The sequence below is a fragment of the Syngnathus scovelli genome, chromosome 2, assembly GCF_024217435.2.
Source record: "Syngnathus scovelli strain Florida chromosome 2, RoL_Ssco_1.2, whole genome shotgun sequence".
Taxonomy (NCBI): domain Eukaryota; kingdom Metazoa; phylum Chordata; class Actinopteri; order Syngnathiformes; family Syngnathidae; genus Syngnathus; species Syngnathus scovelli.
The window spans coordinates 14,140,702-14,166,170 of record NC_090848.1 but is presented as its reverse complement, the minus strand read 5'-3'; the positions used below and the strand labels follow the sequence as shown (position 1 = coordinate 14,166,170).

Sequence of the window (25,469 nt, the reverse complement as noted above, 5' to 3'; positions counted from 1 at the left end):
AAAATATATTTAATGCTGAATGTTGGTTCGGAGTTATCTGTGATGACTGCACTGATACTTGTGAGAGATGCAACTTGACATGAAAACCAGTGAGTGGATTATGAAACTGAGATAGAAAACAAATAAGTATTTGTAATTTCATGAAGAATAAAGAACACTAGTGTTCTACATTATTACCTTTTATTACGGTCTTCTAAGCATTCAAAATTGATTTCCCGGTCAGTAAATTGAGCTACTTTACTTTGCTTTTAAATGCCTTTAAAAGGGAAAATGTCACATTTTCTGAAGCTGAGCCGTGATTGGTTGTAACCTGAAAACAACACTTCAGTCTGCAGCAAGTCCTGCAACTTTTCAAACCTCGTCCTGCATGTAAGCCTCTACATGCAACTGTACATGTCTTCAAACGCGTCTGAGAGGCAGTGCAGATGTTGCCATGTGTCATTGTGAAGGTCAAAGCGGGTGTGCAGCGGTCTTGACGGAGGCCAGAGTTGCGCTCGTTCCATATGCCTCCCAACTTGTAAACACGCTCTAGTTCTCTGTTCTTGTTTTACCCCGGACTGGAAGTGTCCTAAATCCAGCCATTGCATCCCGATTGAGATGATGATGATGAAGATTGGGAATTGTTACAGGCGGGCCATAAGCTGGCACTGAGAAGGGGGCGGTTTATATGGGGATTGTTTGTACAGACAATGGTGTCTACCTGCTTTTAATCCACCCTCACGATGAGTGCAGGACTGGGGTCGAGTTTAATAAAGGAAAGTGCTCCCATAATCGGGATTTGTCAAAGTGCCCCCTTTGTGTTAATCGGACATTTTTTACAGCATGCTTTGTGACATCTGCCACAGCAAGTGGTATTAATCCTTTTGCCCTTTCCTTCTCTTCCCGGCTGCATGTACAATGTGAACATCATTCTTAGAAAGACGTGCTTATTTGAGTCACATTATTTAAGTGTCTACCAAAAGTGTTCCTTGTCGCACAAACTTGAGGAAAAGTAAAATATGTTCCAACCTGATTAATCACTTAGCAGAGGCTAATAGGACAAAGATCTGTAATTACTTCCACACCAAAGCTGCATTTTCATAATTAAAAGCCTGGTGATGTATAATAAAATAGTTTCTAAAGTGAAGGATTACAACAGTAAATCCTGCACGGTCCAGATGTGAGAATGATGATGGGTGGGATTCTGGGCTTCAGATTAAGGGACAAATCCCACAGGCGGGAGCGTCGCCGTAGTTCCCCCTGCAGTTTAGTGGCTCGTGTGGACTCAACATGCTGTAATCTGCAGATTAGCTGATATAATGAGCTGTAAATACAGTACAGCAAGGCCAGCTGCACTGCCTCAGAACACCTTTGCTGCCAAGAAGGTCAAGGTTGTTTAAGATCGGACTGATCGCTGTAGTCAGGTCAAAAGTTTTGGGACATGATGTAAACCTGGAAAGAGCCCCCCCCCCCAACCATCTTCTGTGAAGACTGCACAAGCTGTTGCAGTGTATCCATTTGATTTGACAGGTTTGCTCTTTCACACCAAACTCATCGAAGGGTGCCTTGATACACTTAATAGGGGGGGGGATCATTCAACTGAGCCACCACTGCTGCCCGCTTCCAGATGCTCTACTGAGTTACAGACGGTGACATTTTGCACCATCCCAAAATAATAATAAAAAAAAGATGTTCTCTCACCACCTGTTGTCTGACTCCGAAAGGTTTTAATGCTTGATGGCTCCATTAGGGTGGATTAAACCATTAAAGCAGGGATTGCAACACACGTTTGCATTCTTTTTTTTTTTAATTCCGTAAGACACTTTTTTTAAAGTCAGGAAACACATGATTTCAGTTGGCAGCACATTGGTGGCCGACAAGAAAACTCATTTTAAGACTACGTCAACAAAAAAGAATGTACAGATATTGGAAGCACAACAATATCAACAACATCTTATTTATATTTATACATAAGCAAAATAACAAAGAAGCATTTTGACCACATTGGAGAGGAAAAAAAAAAAATTACAATATCAGAATGAAATCATAATAACACATAAATTCCCATTGAACAAAGGAAAAGGCCCGAATTGGACTTATGAAAGAAAAGATATATTCTCTCGCAAAAGAACTGTGATCAATAATACAAAATGTTTTTTTTCCTGGGATGAAACTATTTTTGTAATTTCTTTCTTGTAAATTATTTTATCATCAAAATGGTTCTGGTTTCAGATAAACTTAATCTCTTAAATTTACAACTTAATTCCCTTAATATTTTACCTTTTTCTCATGGCATTACAACTATAATCTTGTAACTTTGCCCTTTCAGAACAGCAATTTTTTTCTCTTCAGTGAGACATTAATGCTCCTTTGTACAAAATAAATATTCAACATTAACAAAAGTAAACAGACAAAATCTTTGTGGTTTGGAAAGCTAAGTGTTAAAGTGTTTTATCTCCTGGGAAGAATTGGCGTAATATACTCGTAATACTCGACATCCTCTTCCAAACAATTTTTTTCCAATCTTGCTACAAAAGCAAAAACACGACCGGCAAGAAAAGGTGCGGCCAAGCGACTGTCGTGTGTGTTGCAATATGTCGTAGTGCAGCAAAGCCCTCAACAGTCACTCCCGTTCTGGTCATGGTCTGGCTTCCCCCCGCACCTTACTGGGCAACAAAATCAACCAAAACTAGAAACAAGAACGCTAACCAAGAGAAAATAATTTTGAAAAAATGTCTTTGGTTGCATGGTCCACTTTTGGTCATTGATGATTCAAACACAAATGTAGTTTTACTCCCTCGTGACTCATCTTGTTTTCCTTTATAAATGTGCAATTACCTTTCCTCTTGTTGAAGCACATCAAAAGTCTCAACAACACCCACTCTGGGTCTTGTTCAAGAGGCGCAGACGACCCCTCACGTTCTCTAGTGAAAGGTCAGTGGCGCCCCCTTGTGGTGCTACGTCCTCTGCAAAGTGCAAGCAGTGAAGGAGTCTCTCGGCTGCTGGCTCCCGGGGGACCGGTGCTTATTGTTGATGACCACGTGTATCGGCTGCCCGGAGCGGCGTTGAGAAAGGGGGGGGGGGGGGGGGGGGGAGAAAAAAAACAGAGTGCAGTCATGTCTCCGGGAAGAAAGTCAAGTTGGCGGTTACACCTCTCTGTGGAAGTGAGAACACAAAAAGTAAGTCAAATGTACTACAGTTGATGGATCGATCAATTAAACGAGCCTACTCACAAAAAGTTGGGATATTTCCAGATGAACACAAGAAGGCCACTAAGCTTTACACTGACTAAGTACTGTTTGCAAATACCAAAGCACAATTATCCAGATTTTTCAGCCAAAACGCCACAAATTTTGTAACTTTTTGTGAGTAGCGTCTCTTATCTGTGTAAATGAGGGTACTTACGACGCGGTAAGCGTAGAGTTGAGGACCAGAGTGGTGCGTATTCGATAAAGCTCTGCTAGCGTCAGTTTTTTGTGCTGCTGCACCGGCAATTTCCTTGCTATGGGCGAAATTTCTCCCGAATTGCAGCCAGCTGTCGGATCCGACTTCCTCTTAGCTTCTACGTCTGCGACGCAAGGACCGCCCTCTTTGAGGACAGCGCGGCGGGGATCGTCTGGGAAGTCGGCGTCCTTACTCCCGAGCTCCGACAAGCTCTTGCTGTGCACCAGTGAAGACGCGTCCGTTGGCGACGGCTCGGCGCGGTTGAGCGAGAGCGCCGTTTTGGCGTGGAGGCGCTGCAGAAGGTTGTCCTCGGAGCGCGATAAGACCAGAGTGGACAGGTTCTGGAGGCAGTAGACTCTTGACTGCACATGAGGACGTCGACGAGGTTTGCACGGCTGGACCACTGACAATTGTGAGCCAAGCGAGGCAGAATCCTCCTCTTCTTCGTCTTCCTCTTCTGCCTCCTCTGTGCCATCTTCTTCACTTTGCGGGGGCTGAAGTTCCCTGAGGAGTGACTCCGGGGAGAGTGTACCGTAGGCGCTGTCCATGGACAGAGAGCGACACTGAGGGTCAAGCTCGTCGCCCTCGGGATCCGGCTCCTGATCCACCTCAGAGTAAACAGCAGAGTTGGTCCTGTGAAGACCTGTGGGCTGCTCAATGTCCGACAGGGCAGAGACACTCTCGGCTACATCGCTGTGTCCCTCGAGGCTAACGATAGCGGCAGAAGGTGTTTGCGATTCGGCCGGATCGTCAACATCCATCACTGACAACGTCTCAGTGGAACCATCTGATTGACTGAAAATTAACAGAAGAAAATATGTCATAGGATTTATTTCTATTTATTTATGTACTGAATAGGGGTATATTTTGTTGTTCTTATATCCATTTAAACATTTATAAATTTAAATTTGAAATTTTATTTTTTTATGTGTTTATTTTCACATTTATTTATCTCTGTTTTCAAAGACAGTTTTGGTCCTGCATATTTCTCCTCAAGTACCTTAAGTCATGCTGATCTTTGTGCCTCAGACATGGGGAACTCGCGTTGGAGTTGCTGCTCTCGTCTTCCTCATCTCGCTCTTCTTCGGCCTCCGTGCAACTCGTCAGAGAACTCTGCAGCCGAATCACTTCCTCGTTGCGGAGCCTCTGGAGTTGGTTCTGTGTCATGTAAACAGTGAAATGACAAGTTAAACAAACTCCTCCTGCCACTTTACAAAGGAAGAGATGCTGAGAAACCAAACCTGGACGTTGCAGATTGCCTCGATCCAGCTTCTCCCCTGGGGGGCGCTGTTGGCTTGGAAGGTGTAGGCGGCCACAGCGCTCCTGAACTCATTGAGGTAGATGAGGATGAAGGATCCTTCAGAGATGAGAGAGGGCAAAATGTTACATAGGTAGATTATTGAGGGTTGGCACAAGGAGGTCCGGCCAACGAGCTTCAAACAAACTGATTGGGGGACTCCAGTATTTCTATGTGGTTACGTCATAAGACTGAGTAATGAAGTCACTAAGCATGATTTCTTTCATAATTAAAAAGTCTGAATTATTCCAACTGCTCAATTTCAAATTCAACTTTGAATTTAAAAGAAGATCCTTCAGCTTGACACAACAGAGACGTCAGTGGCATGTCACCTGTGTCTTTCAGCTCCTTGCAGACGACGTTGTGGATGAGGAGAGGCTGCCGGATGATTTTAACCTTCTCGACTCTCTTCACGGGCTTTGTGATGAGCAGCAAGTCAGTGAAAAGGAAGCAGTAGACTTCCATCTATAGTGAAGAGAATCAGTCAATGATTAAGAAAAAATTACACACACGCACATAAGGCAGAAAGATTAAAAGCAGGAGAAAATTGGCTTTACCCGGCTGTCTTTGCCCTCCTTCATCCTTAGCGCGCCCTCCAGGTGAAGCTGCCGAGTCTCCTCGGGAGACGTTCCTCTCATGGGAGCCATGAGGTCAAAGTGGTTGAACTCCTTGAGGATCTGAATGGGAACACGTGGGTTGTTAAATGCGCACGTTTGGGTTAAATCCAAGTTTTACTATATTTGCCGTCATTTTTTTTTCAGGCCTCATTCTAAACTATCACTGAAAAATTACCCTGACCAAATACACAGCGGTGTAGGTCAAACCAACTGATATTTAAAATTGCAAATCCTGTTCACAGTTCCAAAATCCTGCTGAGCTCCACCGTTTTTTGTCCTCACCTTCTCCACCTCCTCGCTACTGCCCTCTACTGCCTCGTAGGAGTCGATGCGAGCACATGTGGTGGCCAGCCTCTGCTGCTCCTGACGCTGACGCATGTGGGAGTTGATGCTGTCGATGAAGCCCTCCACCGAGGCCACCTAGTGGTCAAGCATGACCGTTAGGGCGGTTTCAGGCTTGTTTTAATGATAAATGTGTGATAAGTGTGTATTCGATGTGCCCCTTACCATGCTGCCGATGACATCTCGGTCGTTGGGCTCATCCGTCTTCTTGAGCACGCTCTTGAGCAGGAGGGGATATTTGGTCAGCCGCTGATGAGGTTTTGCTAACATGTCTGCCAATTTCAGACGATTGCACTGCTTGTGCGTCTCTGCCCACTGTCAACAGACAAGAGACTTGTTATACACCACAACACAAAAACAGGAAGACAGACTAGACCATTGGCTGTTGCCTCTGACTCACAGTAACATAGGTCCTGAAGAGTTCATTGTCCCTGAGAAGCGCTCGCATGTTCTCCATGCAGTTTTCCTCCTCCATGCAGTAGCGGATGTAAGGCTTGAACCTGGAGGCGAACTGAAGACAAACGCAACACTCGGCTCAGTACATGCACGGTTAGTGAGGCTGCCACTATCGCTTGATGGTACAGTAGAACTATTGGCTCCGACTGATATGGGCATGACTGTTGATTAACCAAATATTTTGATTTCCTTAATGCCACACAAGTACTGTTACAAAATACGTAAATACATCAAAGTGACTGTGAAGATGTGGAACCCTCTGTTTCAAAAGCTGCAACCCACCATCCTGAATCCGTGCTCAAGGTCGGTGGGGTCGAGAAGAGCCCGCGCCTGCCTGGCTTTGTCTAACAGGGGGAGCATGACTTGGTTCCAGAAGGCCGTGTGCAGACGCACAATTTCCTGGATGTTGCTGAAGAGCCGCTGGGGTTCCACCTCGGTGAGCAGGCCACTCTCCTGAAGGTTGAGCAGGCCGCAGAGGAAGAGCTGCAAAAGCATCGATAAACTTAACACAGATGAAATTACTTGAGCTCCATGAGCGCGTCACGTTGATTGGCTAATGTTTCAGGGAAAAGCTACTTGGAATTTTACGACTTCCAGCAAGCGATGTCTGTCATTCTGTGACCTTTGTATGTCTGCGTGTGGATGTACCGTGGTTGTTCTATTGGACTCACATCAGTGATGACTCGGAGTTTTTTAATATAGTTGGCTTCTGTGTGCAGCAGCTCCCATATTGCCTCCTGTTGGTGAAACTGTCTCCGTGTCAAAGTCTAAAATACACACGCAGAAACAAACAGACAGACAAAACACACAAACACGTGAGTCAAACAAGTCTCAGCCTGAGAAATGTGCACATATCAGACAATGTAAATTTATAGCATGTTATATAATCATAGCACATGCGTATTGCCAAAGCAATAAATGGCTGGCTATCTTGGTTAGTCATGCACTTGCGCTTGCAATTAACAGCAGTGCGATAATTGTCTTGTAAACATCCTTCTGGGAAATCAGAGAAGGTAAACCATGTGGAAGTAGTGTACTACGAGACCCTGCCAAGATGTTTTGGATAATAGTTTGTGGTTCATTTTTGGTTTTAACTATCAACAGTATATACTATTAATGTGCACTAATAAAAAAAAAAAACACTCAATATGCAATTAAAATAACTTTTGGGCCACTGTACTGCCACTCAAAGATTAGTGGATGTTTGTAGTGTAAAAATTAGGTAAGAGTATTTTGTTTTGTCATCACAGCAACAGTATGGCATGGCGAAATGGCTATTACCATAGTTGAGAGGTTCTGGATATGAATTTGTTTGGGTTACCTCAGCATTGTCCAGTAACATCCGCCAGCTGTCTTCCAGGACCAAGTCGGGCTCCTGCTCGTCCTCCTCCTCCCAGGAGTCCTGGTGGAAGGAGAGCAGCCGCGGCACCTTGGGCAGCCCGAATAACGTGTACGAGTGCAGCTTGCTATGAAGCTGCTCCAGTCGGTCCACTTCCTGTTGGTCACAAAGTTGACTGTTATGATGAAACATGGCGACGCCGGCCGGCCCTTAATGTCATAAAAACGAGTTGTGTGCAGGGTGAACCTTCTAACAATGGGCTTCAAAGGAAGAGATGGCAAACGGAAGAAGAGGTCCTTTTACGTAATTATGAAATCAAATTGTGTGTGGGGAGAACATTCTAACAATGGGCTTCAAGGCAGGGATGTCAAATGAAAGAAACAAAGGACGACCAGGGGTAGGGGTCATAGATGCATGATTACTCAAAGGGGTGTGTGTGTGTGTGTGTGTGTGTATATGTGTGCGTGCGTGTGCGTGAGTGGTTGGAGCAAATATTGAGGTGCAAAAGGTCTAGGTCCCGCTGGAGGATCTCAGACTCTGGGGAGGTTAAAGGGCCGGACAGGATGAATAGACACGAGCCCACCCCTGACAGGTGACTGACAGATTGTGTCTCTAGCTGACGTCTGTCCCTGGGTGGGATGTGAACTCACAAGGGGGAAGTAACACAATGTTTTTATGAGGGCTTTGTTGCAAGCAAGGTTTACTGCTATTTAGGACCGTTAAACACTTCCATTCTCTGCTCAGCTCTTTATTCTAAAGTCTAAATATTTACACATTTGGATAGGTTATTTATTCCCACGTCAACAAAGGAAAGGACAACAAAGGAGTTCTAGGGCCACAGCAGAAAAAAAAAAAACAGTGAAATTAAAAACTGGGTGTAACCAGTAGTCGTTGTCAGATTAATATCTGGCAAGATCATTGAAGATTTGTTACAAATAATTCTGGTTTCACTTTGCCGAGGAAATCTTTCTCAGGAAAAGACACCATCACATCCAACTGTTAACGTTGACAAGGGTGATGATTTGGCAAACATTAACTTCATTGCTTCTGAAACTTACTGTAAAATCCAGTAAATCACATGCACATGTGTATCAAATGACCTGCACGCCCACAATCTACAAATGATCATTGTTTTCCAAAGTGAAAGCAAATGTATTATTTCAATAACACACAAAGAATCTACTGTATCTGCTTATGGAGGACAACAGAATTCGGTGATACTGTTGAGAGGCTCAAATTCTAAAGATTTGATCAATTTTAAGTTAAGGTATTAAAACAAATAATTATCCAAATAATTATTGATTTGATAATGGCTTAATTTATTGTTTCGTAACATAGTTTGGACATTTGTGCGCATCACAGTAATTTGAAATGAATATAAAAAAATCAAACTTTAATTTAAAACAACGGCCTTCTACTGTTACACTAAAAACTTTGATAAAGAAAATAACCAACGTCAACAATTTCGTTTTGAACGTGAGGGACAAGCAGTACGGAACATTTCCTCTGACAACTCATTTCCAAAAGTGCTGGCAGGAAAATATCTGAGCCAACAGTATTTGGAGGGAAATGATCTCACCACCTGCACCATTGAACTTCTCCCCACACCTTACTACAGCTTTATTGTAATGTTCTCTTTTCAGTACCAGCAAGCCATTCAAGCCAAACAGGAAGTCGTCACACGGTTGCCTTGGTCTGCTATTTTTTAAATTTCTGGCCAACTAGACGACGTTATTGGTCAAAGAAGAAGAAGCCATACGGGCTTACCTTGCCGAAGGATGCTCCTGCGGCGTTGGAGCTGAAAAAGCCACTGAAGCGGCTGGCGGCTCGGTTCTTCCAACTGTCAGGACCGGAGCCGGGCAGCGAGCCACCTAGCTGCCCGAGCGTATCTGGTGTGGGAATGTTGGTCTCTCCCAGAAACTCGGTCATGTTCTTCCTCCGCCGAGACTGACCCTGCGGGTGTGGAGAGGATGGAACTTAGCAAGGAGAAACTTGGCAAAGAACTTCACAGCACTTTTTAATGTAAATCACTGAATGTCCACATCTTGACAATTTAGACTTTTTGAATCTGATCCCCCTACTAGTATAAAAACAGGACTCTGATTAATATAGTGTTTGTGGAATTTGAATTAAGCAGCAACATCCACCTGTTTTTATCCATCTCAGGAGACGGCCATATTGCCACTTGCTGTCGAGTGAAAATGACGGGATTCGTCATTACCAGTGCCGAGCAACTGTGATGTCTTTTTCAGTCGACAGCATGTGGAAAAATGGCCGCCCACCCCCAAGATGGATAAAAACAGGCATATTGCTCAGGTGGCTATACATTAGTTTTCAATGTAAAATTATTTTAACTTGTGCTATTAATTGTTACTAGCACAGAGAAGCATTTCCAACTTGCAAGTATCAGTTCACCATGAGATGCCATTGTTAGACAAAACAACATTAAGGCTACTTTAACATTTAAAATCATTAAGCGGACAGATAGACAGACAGTACACGGTGGTCACAGGACAGTGACAATAAAAGAAAATGAAAGAAGTATCGGTATTACCCCCATCTCTCGGGAAAACAGAAATGTTCCAGATGGATGAATGGAACGAGGGAAATACATAAAGGGGAGACACAAACAGGAAGTTTTCCGGGGAATTTGGCGTTGGAGATGACATCAGCAGGGCCATTAAAGCAGTCAGACACAAACAGGAGAGGGAAGGACGGCCACTTCCTTGCAGTGAATGCTCATTACATCACAGAAAGTTAGCTCCATTCCAAGACTGACCACTCATAGCCCCCCCCCCCCCCCCCCCCCCCCCCCCCCCCCCCCCCCCACTATTGTTACCCTGTCAGCATGCCCCGCCGTGCACCCTTCACTTTACGAGCACCAACCGAGCAAACAAACAGGGGCCGCCGCCGCCGTATCTGAGGAAGCACTTGTTTTTTACCGCCGCAGTGTCAGTGATGAGGAATCTACCGCTAAGGGGGGGTGTCAGGGAGAGAATTCCCCCCGCACCTTCAAATATAGTTTCAAGGACCTCACATTCCACCACGTTGACACCAGCAATGGAACACAATTGCAAACAAATTCCTTTGCAGACGCAAACAAACACCAGAGACACGTTTGTGCTCAAAGCTGATTGGGTGAAGGCTTATGGTCAGACCCAGGAGGAGGTCGGTGCATGGACCACTAAGGTTTCGTGACCTTTACACAAGACAATTTGTTAACTGGAGAATGACCCCCACACACAAGAAAAAGATTGCTTTGATTTTATATTTATATTAAACCGCAAACTATATACTGTGAGTCGGAATTAAAAAAAAAACTTGGAAATGGAACAATTTGGTGTCTCACTTGTCAAAATTTGATGGCCAAACAAGCCGATTACTTCTCAAATCAAGCAATTATTCACAATGAGTAAAAAGAGCTGGATCACAAAAACCTGAGCGAATACACAATTGTAAATGACTTGATCGTCTCTTCTTTTACAGTCGATGGTGTGATTCCATAGCTTTAAAAATAAAAAAATAATACACTCCATTCCATTCACGCAATCGTAACAAAGAGCACCTAACCCTACAAACGAAAGATAAAGAATAAAAGATAACTACGGGTTTTTGAGGGACTCTCTGGGCCAACAGACCGAATAAGAAGGTTTTCAGGGACTAATGAGGTAAGACTGGTGGAGACCTCCACAAAATCTGTTTAAACTATCACCAACATTTCGGAACTTCCTCCACTTTGTCTGGGGGAAGAGTAAAGACATTCAGTACAACAAAGCGACAGTGAGAACCACTTATGATGATTTGTTTGAATAAACCGACAACCTTGGCATGTCAAACGCAGAAGCTTCCTGCCTCCAGTTTGGTCACCTCCATGCATTCATCTCTGATTATTTAAATAAAGGAACCAAGATTGTGACCAAAAGAACTATTGCTCAGCAAAATTATGACTTCTTGTAATTGTGTTCACAACTTCAGCAAATGATAAAGGAACATATGGAACCGTTTTGGTCTTTCAGCCTATGTTCTCCTCCGCTGACAGTTGAACTGAATACAATCTATTGATTTCTTTTGGGGTTCAGGGTTCACATTTTATGATAATGATGCAAACAAAGCCTTTGAAAAAAGAAGAAAGAAAAAGGAAGAAGCAAACAACATTAAGGAAGTTCTGATTAGTGTCCTTCTCCACTCACCATTGAAGCCAGAGGCATGTCAAAATTAACAAAAACCATACTGATCCCTCAAATGGACTCATGGGTCGCAGCCCATTCTGGAACCAACTTCTGCAGTTTTTCTCCTTTTTAAACTGTCCTGCATCCAGTCGACTCGTGGCTCTTGTCTACCTGGAGGGGTTACGGTCCAGGACCCGGTTGGAGTGGCCACAGGGTAATGCCGTTCCACAAAGAATTATTTTCCTGACGAGGGGGACGCCCAGGCGGTGTAGCGAAGCTCCTGGCTGCTTGCATATCATGCGGACACTGGCATGAAGTCATAGCAACCAGGAGGATCCTGCCTCATTGTGTTGGCCAGGAAAGAGGACGCGAGGCAGCAGACCCCTGCCCCCTCACCTCCCACCGGAGGGAAGAGGCTGATTTGAATATTTGGAGGCAGAGCTTCAAGGCAACAGCTTGCAGTGCTATGATTAAAAGAATGATTTCTTCAACGTTTAGTTGAAACCATGAATGGAGCAGATTATTTCCATGTTTATTATTCCTTCCATTTGTTTCCAAATCTAACTTATGGCCATTCAACAACTCTGAGGTTTTGCTCACTTGGCTAATTGTACCTAAAACATTTGTAAACCTGGCAGGCCATTGCCTGGCAGTGATGTTCCAAGCCACAAAGCCTCCATTTACAGTAAGAAAGCGAGGGGGGGACCGTCTAGGTTAATGATATTAAACCTCACTCTCAGCCTTATCTTATCAATGGCCATTTGCGGCAGTAACCTTGGCTGAGAAATGGGAAAACCCTTACATGGGAGAGGACTGTATGTTAATACTTCCCCTCTCCCATCACTGATAACAGTTCTCCTTGATCAACGATGGGAAAACACAACACTGCAACCTTCCGAAAGCATCAAAACACACATTAGACATTGGCCTGCACAAAAATGTCCTTTGCACAACCAGGAAATGGATGTGACAACAAATCCCCCGCTGTGAACACATGCTTCACACTGAAGAGGTCACACAAACTGTTGACATGGTATTGAAAAAAAAAAATCTGGGTTACCCCAGTGCCTCGCAATTATTTTCTGTTTTACCCTCCAGGATGAAGATAATACTCTCCTTGGTTACTATATTTCATTTGTCTATAATGTTGTTATAAGGACACCACTGCATAACATTGTATCCTTAACTGCACATCTCTGGTAAAGTAAATATTGATAGCTAATTTATTATTGCCTACCACAGCGAGTTAGAACAAAGACTAATCCATAGAGGGATGATTGAAACTATCGATTTATTGAACAAATGCTCACAAAGTGACGTAAACAAAAGTACATTCTGAGCACACCTACGGGTAGCCTCTATTGACACTGTCACTGTCCACCACAGTGACTAATACAACAACCAGGAAATAGACAGTACCGTCTTCACATGTCAACTTACACATCACTAAACAGAGCAGACCGTCCCTCTAAAGTTATGCACCTTCAGTTTCACAGTCATACTTAGAAAGGTGTCAAACGTATGGATGGTGGCCCAATGTGGACCAAACTCAAACCTGCACCTCGCATGCATATACTGCATTTTTGATGGCAATGAAGGGTAAGTATGACAATGATCCAGGAATTACTGTATAACAAATGTACATACCTTTCTTTTACCAACTTTCCTAATGATTTTTAGACATGCTAGCAGTTTGCCTCTAACCGCATAGTTATTGGGACCAAATAACATCAGCACTAGGAGGATGAAGATGTAGTGTGACTGCCATTTGTGATGGAAGAGCCACAGGGTAACTGGTCAAAAGGTCAATACTTGTCCCCGCCGTCATCACCAACCCAAAAGATGCAGCACTGACGCCGTTTCTGCTTGAGCGCTTTCTAATCGGTTTCATAAATAAAACTAAATAAACATCTGACTACTGCAGGTTGTTGATTTTGTCACACAAATGTGGAGATAATCAGATGTTGACACGAGTTAAATAATAGGAAAAATGTATTTTACGTAACGGTGCTTCTAGTGATGGACATTTTTGAGAAGGAAACTTAAAGTGAGAAGGCTTGATCACATTTCACCAGTGGTCCAGAAACAAAGATTACTGGAATTATTTACTCAAATATTTGCTGTATTCAAACTAACTTTGGGAAAAAAATGCAAGACAAGCATTTGATATGCACGTCATTGCCAACTTCATTTTTGAAGGTTTGCAAAAACAGGTTTTAATCTTATTGTCTGTAGGTGAACATCTTCAAAAACGCAAATAAATAAAACAATTCCCATTGAACAGAATTCATTGACTCATGAACTAAGCAAGGCTCAGTGCCTCTCACCTGACAGTCATTTGCTTGGTAAACGTCCGGTTGTGGAGACTCTGGGATCTCCACTTGAAGAAGGTCCCAGCTGTACCATGACGACAGGCGACTATAGCGCATCATTTAATTATTCAGGCAAATCAATATTCAAATAATTCTGTCGGGAAGACAGGGCTCAGAATTATAGCAGTAGTTCAAAACTGCAACTGAACTAACGCGACCTGATCCTGCAGGTACGAAGTGCTACAGGCCGAAGGTCACGCAAGCACTCATCCCCACCTAAGGGTGTCAGGAGATCTCTTTTGTCCTACAACGCGCACACAACACACACACATACTTCTGCTGCTCCACCTACAAGACGCAGTCAGCATATTAAACTACACTAGATCTTTGAAGGTTCAATTCAGCAAGAGAAAAATGAGAAAGTCAAAATATTTAAACGTGTTACACTTGAAACACACACAATTTATAATTGATCAATATTAGTTTGTACCATTGGCATTATCGTTTTTACCATAGGCATGAGGAGGAAAACTGAGCCGCAAAGTGGTCATATTTTATTTAAGGTTTTGAATAGGGATGGGCAAGTACCAAAACCAATGTAAAAATTAGAAGAATAGAAAATTGCCATTGATTTAATTTAAAGGGAAAATTCTATGTTTGGATTCATTCATTCTAACCCATTCTTTAAAACTATCTGTCATTGTTTTGGGGGGATTTTACGTGTAACAAGTACTAGTTGCATTGGTGGTTGGTATCGGTAACTATTCAAGAACTGAGTACTTGTCCCGTTATCGGTCTCAAAAAAAGTGATATCGAACGTTCCTAGTATTAAGTACTATGTTTTATTAAGCCATTCACTGATACTTGTCTATTCACAAATTATATTGTCGGTATTAAACAGCGACTCATTGGAGTGAGTCAGATCAAACGCCGCCAAGAAGACACCATGTGACCGTCAGCCACTCAGTCGGTCATTGACATGCAAAACCAGCCACACGCTAGCCAACGTGCAACCCAACACTCCCATTGTGAGCCATCAGACAAGTCTGATAGAGACTGTCAAGCTCTGTAGAAATAACATGAAGCGGATTGAAGAGTGAACTGCATAGTTTGGGGAAAAAGGAAGTTAATGAAGACAATTGCTTACACACAAAGAAATGAATACAATAAAACAGAGGACAGAATGTACAAATACTTTCTTTCGTTGGCCACACTCGTCAACGTCTTATCACTCACATGAACTTTACACAGTCGTGAAGACTTCTGGGGATTTTTAAGTAATATTTCCAAAGTCCAGACTTTATTATGAGATAATGGTAACCATCTGAAATGCCAGTACAGTAAAAAATTACACCGTCCTAAGTATATTAACGCAAGTCAAGTCAGCAATGCGACATGGGCTCTCACTGCAATTAACTGTGCAGGCAAATATTATTTGATGGATATATTCAAACTCATTCGTTTTGGGCTACTGGAAAGCTACCTAGAATCTATGAGTAACCAAAGTTTATTTTGTGGAAAGAGGAAAATGAGATATTGTGACATTAATTAAGACTGAAGTTTGTAAAAAAATTGTTTAGCACACATTTGGAATGTTTGCATGATTGTGCGAGTTTGAGCTCCATCCAAACCAAAGTCATTAAGTTCATTGGATCTCCAAGCTAAAATGGCTTGGCTGCTATGAAGGGATTTAAATAATGGGCATTAACATTTTAATAGGACCTAATCCTTCTTGATTACAACAGTCTTAAGATTCCAAATGGTGCTTAAATTAGTTGGCGGTATAATTAAAGAAGGCCAATCTTGTTCTGGAAAGCAGGTTATACAATACAGTATTTCTCTTTCATGACCTAGTTGCAAATTAAAAAGGCCTTCTTGTGTAATGTTTCGTGATATAGGCTGTAGGCAAGCTGGTTATGTATGTATATTAAAAAAAACTAAATAAATAAATAAATAAATAAAGTGGGGGGGGGGGGGGCGGGGGGACCTAAAATTATGTACTTAGCCAAATCCATTAAATTCTGCTAACTCTGACAATTCAGTCCAAGTAAAGTGCTATGGTTTCAGTAAAGCGCATAACCTTTGAGTGTAAACTGCTAATTTAGTTACTTTTTGCATGCGAGCTAAAGTTGAACTTGAGGTCACTTTTAAAAAGATAAGTCACTGCCTTTATAGGAATTATCAAATAGTATTGCCGGAATTCGTCTCGGACCAATCAGATTGCTCAGATGAAGCTCCCTTGTAAAATAATCATCCCGCTCATCACAACCTTGAAGGAGACAATAACAAGCAGTAGTTGACTACGATGGAGTCTTAATAAAATATAAACAAAGAGTAAGCCAGTAGAGAAGTGACCGACAGAAACCTAAAGCTAGGACATATTTCAGCAGAGCCCAATGGTTCCACAACATGGTTGTACTTGATTTTGAAGGGCAATATACTCAAGTTTATTCATCAATCATGTATCCAGCTATCAATTTCAAGCCCCCAATAACAACATTATAAAATATGTACCAATTATTAAATGAAAAAAATTCAGGTTGATGTGTCAGAAACTGCAATCTGTTTATATAATATTGACGTGCTTTTCTACCCCTATTGACCTGATAACTAATTTTGTACTGATTTCATGAGTGTTTTCCCTGTTTCACTGCAGCTACGAGGGTCATTTTAACAACTGGCATAAAAACAACTCCCAACTGGATGACTAGCTGTAAAATAATGACTGTCTCACAGTTTACAGACACAAAGACAATGACATATCCCATGATGCAACGGGAGGTCTGACGCTACTCGAATCAAAGAGACTTCCTTAGCAACCGGGATGTTTGTGTTTTGTTTCGGTGTGTGTACGCACTTGCTGACTAACTTTCCAGACTTGCAACTACAGCTGTCTGAGAAATTTTTAACCGTTTTACCCACATGTATCATCAGTCTCAGCTTTGACAACCAGTTTGAAGAGGTAATAGGCCCACATTTCAAATATGACTAGGAGCTTCTCTAAATTGTGTCCTGTGTTGTTTAGTAATACACACGGATGAAGATCAAGTATTGTTTTGGGGTTGGTATTTTATACAGGTTATCAAACTTTTTTGGACAGTGCAGTATGTATTTGGCAATTGTAACGTTGATCTAACGCAAAACCCTATTTAGGTACTTTGATGTGTGAGGAAACTTGGCTTGTTTAGTTTAGTCCTCTCCACAGATACAGCCAGTTATGTGAAGCCTGTATTTTTTCTCAGGGCCAGCAGGGGGGGTCTGGCGGCAAGAGAAGTAGGTGCTTTGCCAATACCAAAAAATGTTTGTTATACTACTTAATGACAATAAAAAAATACTATTATTGATGAGACCTTTTCCTTAATTCCTTAGTGGGTTTGGTTTTTAATTTGGTGGTATCTGCCACTAGCACCATTTCGTGAGGGAATTTGTAGAGGTGAAGCTATTTTTTTCCAAATCAGCCAGCAAGTGAGGCATACAAGGTTAAAAAAATTATTACAGCAGTGTTGGTACAGAAGTGGCCTAACTAAAGCAAAGTACGCGGGATTTAATGCTAAACCTAATCCAAAGTGACATGCTGGGAAATGAAAGCGAGTTGTTCATCTTCAGGAAATTGAACTCTTGGTCCATGTGACAAGGGTCATTAGGTAGCATCAACTTGATGACTCGAGTGTCCTACTTCCACACCAGAGTGAGGCAGGAAGTGGACTAGAAAGTATTGTATCAGGACAGGCACACAATTCCAGACTTCCACTGGGGAACATACTCCTCGGACACCGAGGTCATGATTGGATCACCGACGAGGGACGCGATGGCAATAGAGCATGATGGGAGTCCAACAATAGAAGATGAAGTGATGGAAAGAAGAGAAGGGTGTGTATGTGTGAGATGACTCACCAACGGATCGGCGCCCTCGCGACGTCCCAGAGATCCGTGCTCCGCCCTCTCATTGGCTGGTGTGAGGATGTATTGGGTCTGACTCCCAGCGGGCTTCATGTTGGGCAAGCTCAGCGACCTCATGTCCTTCACCCCCTGTTCCACTTTTAGCTCGTCGCCAGGCCGTGCTTCAGGAAAAAAGAGGACCGTTAAAACAGAAGCCAAGTCAAACATGTTATTTAAAATAAATTCTATGCACCCTCACTGAACAGCGTTCCGATTAATATTGTTGTTTTTTTCATCTAAGGCAGCAGTGGAAACACTTGCCAGTGACTGAAATTAACATCATAGTGCCTAAGGGCTCAGGTAATGACCAATCACGGCTCAGCTTGTCAACATCTCATGACCAAACTCAGAAAACTAGGGGCGGGGGACACTCCACACAAAGATGTTTGATGTTTGAACCTCGAACCTGAGAACTGAGAGGCAGGTGTGGAACTGTTCTGCACACACACACACACAAATATAAAGTGGTAAAATAAATGGAGTGAGGATCTGCTGGGGAGTGAGGTCAATACAGCACATCAATAACTAGGTACCTCTGGAGCATTTGCTTTCTCTGCAAGAATCCATACACACTATATTTACTTTGTCTTGAATTGTTTTGTCTGTTTGAATGCGACCATATTTAGCTCCGGGCCCGAGCTCTGCTGCTTGCTTTTTATCAGGGTAGACAATCTTTGTTACAATTACCCTATTTTTCTCCAGCACAGATATAAACGAGAAGAAGGTGTTCCACCTCTCCTGTTAGCTTTATTCACTTTAAGGAGTCCACTCCTTTTCCTCTTTTAGTCAGGACAACGGGTGTGAGAGGAAACTGGTCCATACAGATTACCCTCGTTGTTGTAAAGGTCAGCTCAGATAAGAGTGCATATGTCAAATACACCACTTGGCATTGAATCAAAAGGCTTCTTACTTTCTATGAACAAAGTGGTATTGTTGATGCCAGTGTCACGAGTCATTTTTAGATTTGGTAAGAACAATAGCATCTGGCAGACAGCAGCTTTTGGACAAACATCATTTGACAGTTTGGACTCCAGAAAAAAAACTAAACCTTCAGTCAGTATTGAGCAACCAATGAGACATGATAAGACTGTGGTGCCTTTACCTTTGACTTTGAGGTAGTGTCCACCAAATCGATAGGCCTCAAAATTGAGGGACAGCGGCGTGTTGGACTGATCCAGGAACAAGTCGACACGGGATAGCTCGATGCCGTTCCTCTCAAACACTGGACCTAGAACCTCTCTGGCACCAGGAGACAAATGCCATTGAAAGAATTGGGGAAAACAAAACATGTTAATCCACAAGAGTTCTTCCATCTGCATGCTCTTTGCAGTGATTAAATGGTATCAAGAGATGTGAGCAGTACTGTGACAGGTATGCAAACAGCAATTCCGATCTCACCTCAGGGTTTTCTTTTTCATGGCAGGGACTATTTCTGTGTTGATGTCCACGTTGAGGTCAAACTTAAGACTGAAGCACTCTTTGCTGGGATCCTGAAGGAAGAAAGGGTATACACACTCTTAGCTTACACAGAAGCTCCCCTGGCGACACTGTTGATGTAGCACATGCGAGCTCTTAGCACCCCCACAGGGAGGCTCATATGCAGTGCACTCTAGCTTTAAGCCTCAGGGCAGCTAAGGAGAAAACTCCTAGCAGCATATGCCCTTAAAAATGTTGGGTTAAAAACAACCCAATTTGGGGTTGAAAAAGGGACAAAACAACCCATTTTTGTACAAAGCAACCCAACAAACAAACCAAACCAAAGTTGGGTCAAATTGACTCAACTTTCTGGGTCGGTCCAATTTTTAACCCAGCAATTTCAAGGGTGTAATATGCAAAAACCAAATGTATGCTTCTGCCTGGTGGGTTTTATGGTGCTGCGCACAGGAAGTGCCCTGAGTCAGGATGACGACATACATCAGTGTGTCTCCTCCTTGGCTTCTTCTTCACCAGCTTTATACCACCAGCTTTCTTCTCCCTGCAAATAAGGGACACTTGAGTTAAAAAAAAAAGTGTGATTATATAATTCTAATAAGAGGAAGGTTACCAACCCACGGTCACTGCTCCCCTCATCTTCTTCTTCGAGGTCGGAGGGGGCGCTGGTGCGTGGGGGGCAGGATCGCGTGGACACGTTCCGGGCCAGGATGGAAGCTAAAGAGGGAGATGGGTGTTGTTGAATAATAATACTGAGTCTAAGTACCACATCATTGCCATGCAGTGGAAAATGGCTTTCCTGCTAACCAATATCAACTAACGGTGATCAAATGATGGGAGAGTGAAAAAAATGCATGCTACCTTGAGGTTGTAAGTCAAATCGGGGGTGCCGGTCAAAGTGCATGTTGTCGTTCTTCTCCAAGTGGGAACGTGAGTCACATGACTCACACAGGTGTAGGGGGCTTTTGCTATTCAGGCCTTGGCAGTCAGGGTGGTGGCAAACCTGTAGATTACAAATGTATACATACAAAAAGAACTATGTCAAACAGTCAGAAACTGGACTCAAGCAGAATCAAGTACAAAGCAACTACTTAATAAATCCACCTTTGGCAACACCTCAGCGATTTAAATGACAACTGATTCCTAAGATTTGGAGACTCCAACCTTCCCACCATCTGGTTTAGTCTGTCAGCTATTCACCTCTGAGATCGGCTTACTAGTTCACAATCCAAAATGGCCACCCAAGAAATGTTAGCAAGCAGCCAGGTTTGACCACGATCCAGCTTTTTTTTCTCCAGAGTCCAGACAACAGGCAGCAGAAGGCTGCAGGATTAAGGAGATCTGTCTCAGACCAGACAGATCCAACACTCACCACCAATCTAACCCCGTGACCTCTCCTCATCCCTCACCTCGAGGGGTGGTAGGCTGATAAACTCCAGGGGGCTCTTGCACGCCTCCACCACCATCACGCACACGCGCGTCAAGGATGCAAGGATGTATAGTGAGATACAATGGCGGTCCCGTTAATGAACTTCCTGTTATTGTGCTTGTGCAGATTCTGTGCATGTCGTCACTAATGTTAGAGTGCAGTGACCTCGTGCTTTGAGATAGCATCTGTTGTCAATCGACTCGAATTGCTTAACCTATATCGAAGAAAAAAATCTTCCAAATTGACAGTGCAGAAAATGCACAAATTAATTCAGTTACCGGTGTGGTCAGTTAAATAATTTGATTAAATTAACATACTTTACATGATGCATTATGGCAATGATATCTTATTTTTATGCTCATGTTGACTAATATGAAAGAAGGGGGGAAAAAAGACATACCCAAAAGTGATTTCATATCCTCAAGTGTGACTCCAATGACTTAACAAGCAAATGAACAGGAAGTAAAAATATTCCACTTCCTGTCAAAGAGGAAGTAGTCCGTTGACATCACGGGAAAAGGGCTAAGGACATCACCAAGCTAGAGTAAAACAGTGTCTGTGCGACACAGCTCCATGTCTGCGTTGACTAAACGTCCATTTGGCCACCTTGCCAGGCGGCTAGCAAGCGCCCCCCACCTCATTAATTAATAATCCCCTCCTCTCTCAATGTCTAGCCAGGTATAATCGCAGCTTGTAGGGGGCAGGGTGGTTAAAAAAAAGTGGAGGGGAGAAGGATGAGGGATCCCACTGAAAATATAAAGCAACATAGGAAGGAAAAAAACTTTCCACCAGAAGCATTTGGGAAAGAGTTTCTCGCCTAATCTTGAGGTCTAATTGGTGCCTGTGCTCTGTCAAAACCATCTGACGGTCCAACAGAGATTAAACAGAGCTGCTCGGCCCACCAGAACCTCCTCCTTCCCTTTCTCGTGGCTACGACCCCTCCCTTCCTCTTCTTTCCAGCCACACTCACAATGGATGGGACAGACTGAGCTGGGCCCTGAGCAAAGTTATATTTAGAAAGATACTGAAGAAGTTCTCATTGAATGCGTCCGTGTCCAAAAACGATTTGCTGTACTCTACATAAATCTTGTTTTCCCTTCAAGGTGGATTTCATTTTTTTGGTACTTGATTGATTTCAGAAATGGTCTAAAACAATCAATATGTTAGTCTGCTTAATCAGGAATCTAAAAAAAAAAAAAAACGCATTTTGTTTTTATTTGATGTATTTTGAAGAAGAACAAGTTGATTCGGTTCGGTGCTATACTTGCATTGTCTAATTCCAAAAACAATTTTTCGATTCAAATTGGTTTTTGTTACAAAACACACAACAACAAACTCTAGACCGAGCACTCACGAGGTACTTTGACGCCCTGCGTGACATCATGCATGATGGCAAGTCTCAAAAGTTTTCTGTGACTCTACAAGCATATTAACATGTGCGTGCACAATTATTCCGTAGGTGTGTGCGTGTCATCAATGATAACATCGTGATAACACATGCAAGTCAGGAAAAAGATGACTTGGAAAGTGAGTCAGGATGATTTCTTTCATCCTACAAACACCACTAGCCTGTTTCAAGTTTCCAACCCCTGCAGTATGATCTGACCGAGTTTACAGCTTGCTGACAACCTGTCAGGAATGAGTTGAGCCAGGGCGACCAAATGCAGCTTGAACCAGGATTTATTGCAGGGAAAAGGAGTTGGAAGGGAGGCAGGTGGGGAACGAACGACACAGACGGGAGGAAGACTCACGGCCAGCAAAACAGACAGACTGACCGACATGAAGTCCCCTTGGACAAGATTAAAATTCTGACCGTGAGCCTTCAGACAGACCGAGGGAAAACCAGATGACACGAACAGGAACACTGGGCACGAACAGGAATGGACACAACAGTAGACACCGACAGGGAGAAACACACGGGCAGGGCTTAAATACACAGGGTAACAAGAGGAAGCAGGTGACAGACATTACGGTAACGAAAGGGGTGTGGCTGAGCGAAGTGGCACGGGCGTGACAGTACCCCCCCCACAAGGGACGGCTCCCGACGTCCCAAAAAAGAAAAAAAACCCAAGACTGTCCAACATGGGCCGGGAGGAAATGGGGAGGTGGCCGCACGTCACACACCGCCGAAGGCCGACTGGGTGACGGCCGCTGGATCCACGCCGCCGGAACTGGTGGCGGCCGCAGCATCCGCGCCGTCGGGACTGGATCGGGGGGCGGCCGTGTGTCATGCGCCGTTGAAGCCGACTGGGTGACGGCCGCTGGATCTGCGCCGCCGGAACTGGTGGCGGCCGCAGCATCCGCGCCGTCGGGACTGGATCGGGGGGCGGCCGTGCGTCATGCACCGTTGAAGGCCGACGGTGACAGCCGCTGGATCCGCGCCGCCGGAACAAGTGGCGGCCGCTGGATTCGCGCCGTCGGATCTGTTTTTGGGGGGGGGCAACCGTGCATCTTGCGTCGCTTGAACTCATCTCCTTGGCGACCATGCAGCAGTTGCGGGAGCCGGCAAAGGTTGGTCCAAGCGCTGGTCGCTGTGATGGTCGGTGTCTTCTGTCAGGAATGAGTTGAGCCAGGGCGACCAAATGCAGCTTGAACCAGGATTTATTGCAGGGAAAAGGAGTTGGAAGGGAGGCAGGTGGGGAACGAACGACACAGACGGGAGGAAGACTCACGGCCAGCAAAACAGACAGACTGACCGACATGAAGTCCCCTTGGACAAGATTAAAATTCTGACCGTGAGCCTTCAGACAGACCGAGGGAAAACCAGATGACACGAACAGGAACACTGGGCACGAACAGGAATGGACACAACAGTAGACACCGACAGGGAGAAACACACGGGCAGGGCTTAAATACACAGGGTAACAAGAGGAAGCAGGTGACAGACATTACGGTAACGAAAGGGGTGTGGCTGAGCGAAGTGGCACGGGCGTGACACAACCAAGAGTAAATATTTTAATATATACTACATTGCATTAACCTTATGGTAAAAGAAAATATAAATAGAATCATTTCAATTACAGCCTTGGAATTAACATTGCATTGGGGAGAGCTGTCTGAAGGTCCAGATGAGAAAAATCAAGTGACCACGCAGTGTTGGTGATCTAAAAGTGATGGTTCCTTGTGTCAGGAGCAAACTGGTAAGCATTTTCCCTCCAAACTCAAAGAACAGCCCACCCTACACCTTTCACTTATGTAACACCATGCAACACTGTGTTCATGGGGGGGTACCTACCGCAGGCAATACCTCCTATCACAGTCAAGGTGAGTAATCAAAGCGCCGTTTGTTTCTGCTCTATAAAGTTTATGAAGTAAATATGGTCCATAAGAGTCACATAGACCATTAAATGCGGTGTAAATATGGTACAATAGCGGGAGGCTGCATACATCGTTAAATGTAATGGACGGACTGATCAGAGTTTTGGGACATAAAGCGAAATTAAGCTTTTAGTGTGTTTGGTTTTTTTCCCCCCAAAATCTGCAATTGAGACCTGTTGATTGAACCTCGATGGCATTTAAATAAATCCATTGTCTATATTGTCATCCAATTGGATCCATCCATTTTCAGCACAAGCATTTGAGGTGAGACGAAGCCAGGCCCACAGCTCAGCTTCATCTTCTGACCAGCAGTCAGAATATGGGTGGAAGGATCAATTGTGGTCTAACTGGACCAGACAGCACATCCATCACCACGAACTGTCAGCGCACAACTTTAAAGTCAATGTCTGCATTGCCAGCCTTTGAGGTGTGTCTGCACAATGTTACTTTGCCCCCCCGCCGCTTTTGTCTTCCAGATAGACTTGCACTATCCCCTTGGGAGGCGAACATGAGACTACTGACGGGCCCTTTCAAGCGTTTTGCTTTTGAGCGGGGATCAGTGTCCAGCGAGATCCAAGGGGGGAGGCAAAGCAAGGCCCCGCCCAGGTCTTATTTATTATCAATAAATAAAGAGAACATGTGTTGAGCTGGGAGCAGCAATATGCGCCTGGAGAGCGCTTATGCAACACGACTGGGCGCCTGTCCGCACGCCTGCTTTACATTAAAAAACTTGATTGTGGCCACTCACATGCGGAGCTACTCAAACAGAGGCACTTGTCTTTGATCCTCCAAGGTGGAAAACAAAACCACCGTGTCGGACTAGTCCATCGCTTTAGCTGACATGTACAAAATAACAATATGGCCGTTATACAAAATCTGGACGCTGGCTTTCCTTTAATTTGTTGGAAAGAAACAATGGTAACAACTTATCTGTTACATGTGTTGGTCAGCCATCGTAAAATGTTTGAGTAGTTTACATGTCTAGTATTTATGTATATTTAGATTTATCAGCTCCACTTTTGGTAATAACCACTTACTTCCAGCATCATCATTACAATTTTATTTCATATATTACTGACACCTTTGTACAGGTGTAACCCAAAACTTTTAACTAATAATTATTTTAACGAGGGAGTAATCTGTCGATGTTTTTGTCGATTAATCGATGATTCCAATTTATACGTATGTATCGCTATGGTTCCACTGTAACTCAAACAGCGTAAGGGAAAAAAAAGCCAGATTCCTTCTACATGCAGCATCCCAGTTGGATTTTTTTCAGAATGTCATGAGTCATGACTTCAAACTTGATTTGCGTGTGGACCAAAAGCCAAAGAGGCGAATTACCTGGACCTTGTCTGTATACGCATGCATGTGTGTTTGCACACATGCACGTGTTT

At 43.6% G+C, this 25,469-nt stretch overlaps 1 protein-coding gene across 5 annotated transcripts in view; it reads right to left on the bottom strand.

The window, feature by feature from the left end:
• Nucleotides 1-1,767: 1,767 nt before the first annotated feature.
• Nucleotides 1,768-25,469, bottom strand: part of plekhg5b (pleckstrin homology domain containing, family G (with RhoGef domain) member 5b) — a 41,823-nt gene continuing 18,121 nt past the window's right edge. For 3 of the 5 annotated variants that reach the window (XM_049754974.1, XM_049754973.2, XM_049754976.1), the window contains 19 exons: nucleotides 20,187-20,328; nucleotides 19,943-20,042; nucleotides 19,809-19,869; nucleotides 19,293-19,384; nucleotides 18,997-19,133; nucleotides 17,850-18,016; nucleotides 9,242-9,427; nucleotides 7,457-7,630; nucleotides 6,807-6,902; nucleotides 6,418-6,618; nucleotides 6,080-6,190; nucleotides 5,845-5,994; nucleotides 5,620-5,757; nucleotides 5,278-5,397; nucleotides 5,053-5,185; nucleotides 4,665-4,780; nucleotides 4,424-4,581; nucleotides 3,385-4,218; nucleotides 1,768-3,135 (listed from right to left, as the gene is read on the bottom strand). In XM_049754974.1, the coding sequence (XP_049610931.1) occupies nucleotides 3,126-3,135; nucleotides 3,385-4,218; nucleotides 4,424-4,581; nucleotides 4,665-4,780; nucleotides 5,053-5,185; nucleotides 5,278-5,397; nucleotides 5,620-5,757; nucleotides 5,845-5,994; nucleotides 6,080-6,190; nucleotides 6,418-6,618; nucleotides 6,807-6,902; nucleotides 7,457-7,630; nucleotides 9,242-9,427; nucleotides 17,850-18,016; nucleotides 18,997-19,133; nucleotides 19,293-19,384; nucleotides 19,809-19,869; nucleotides 19,943-20,042; nucleotides 20,187-20,328 (3,126 nt within the window). In that variant the 3' untranslated portion in view covers nucleotides 1,768-3,125. Of the gene's footprint in view, nucleotides 3,136-3,380; nucleotides 4,219-4,423; nucleotides 4,582-4,664; nucleotides 4,781-5,052; nucleotides 5,186-5,277; nucleotides 5,398-5,619; nucleotides 5,758-5,844; nucleotides 5,995-6,079; nucleotides 6,191-6,417; nucleotides 6,619-6,806; nucleotides 6,903-7,456; nucleotides 7,631-9,241; nucleotides 9,428-17,849; nucleotides 18,017-18,996; nucleotides 19,134-19,292; nucleotides 19,385-19,808; nucleotides 19,870-19,942; nucleotides 20,043-20,186; nucleotides 20,329-21,154; nucleotides 21,307-25,469 lie in introns of those variants that run through there. The other 2 variants (XM_049754977.2, XM_049754975.1) reach the window with 2 other exon arrangements.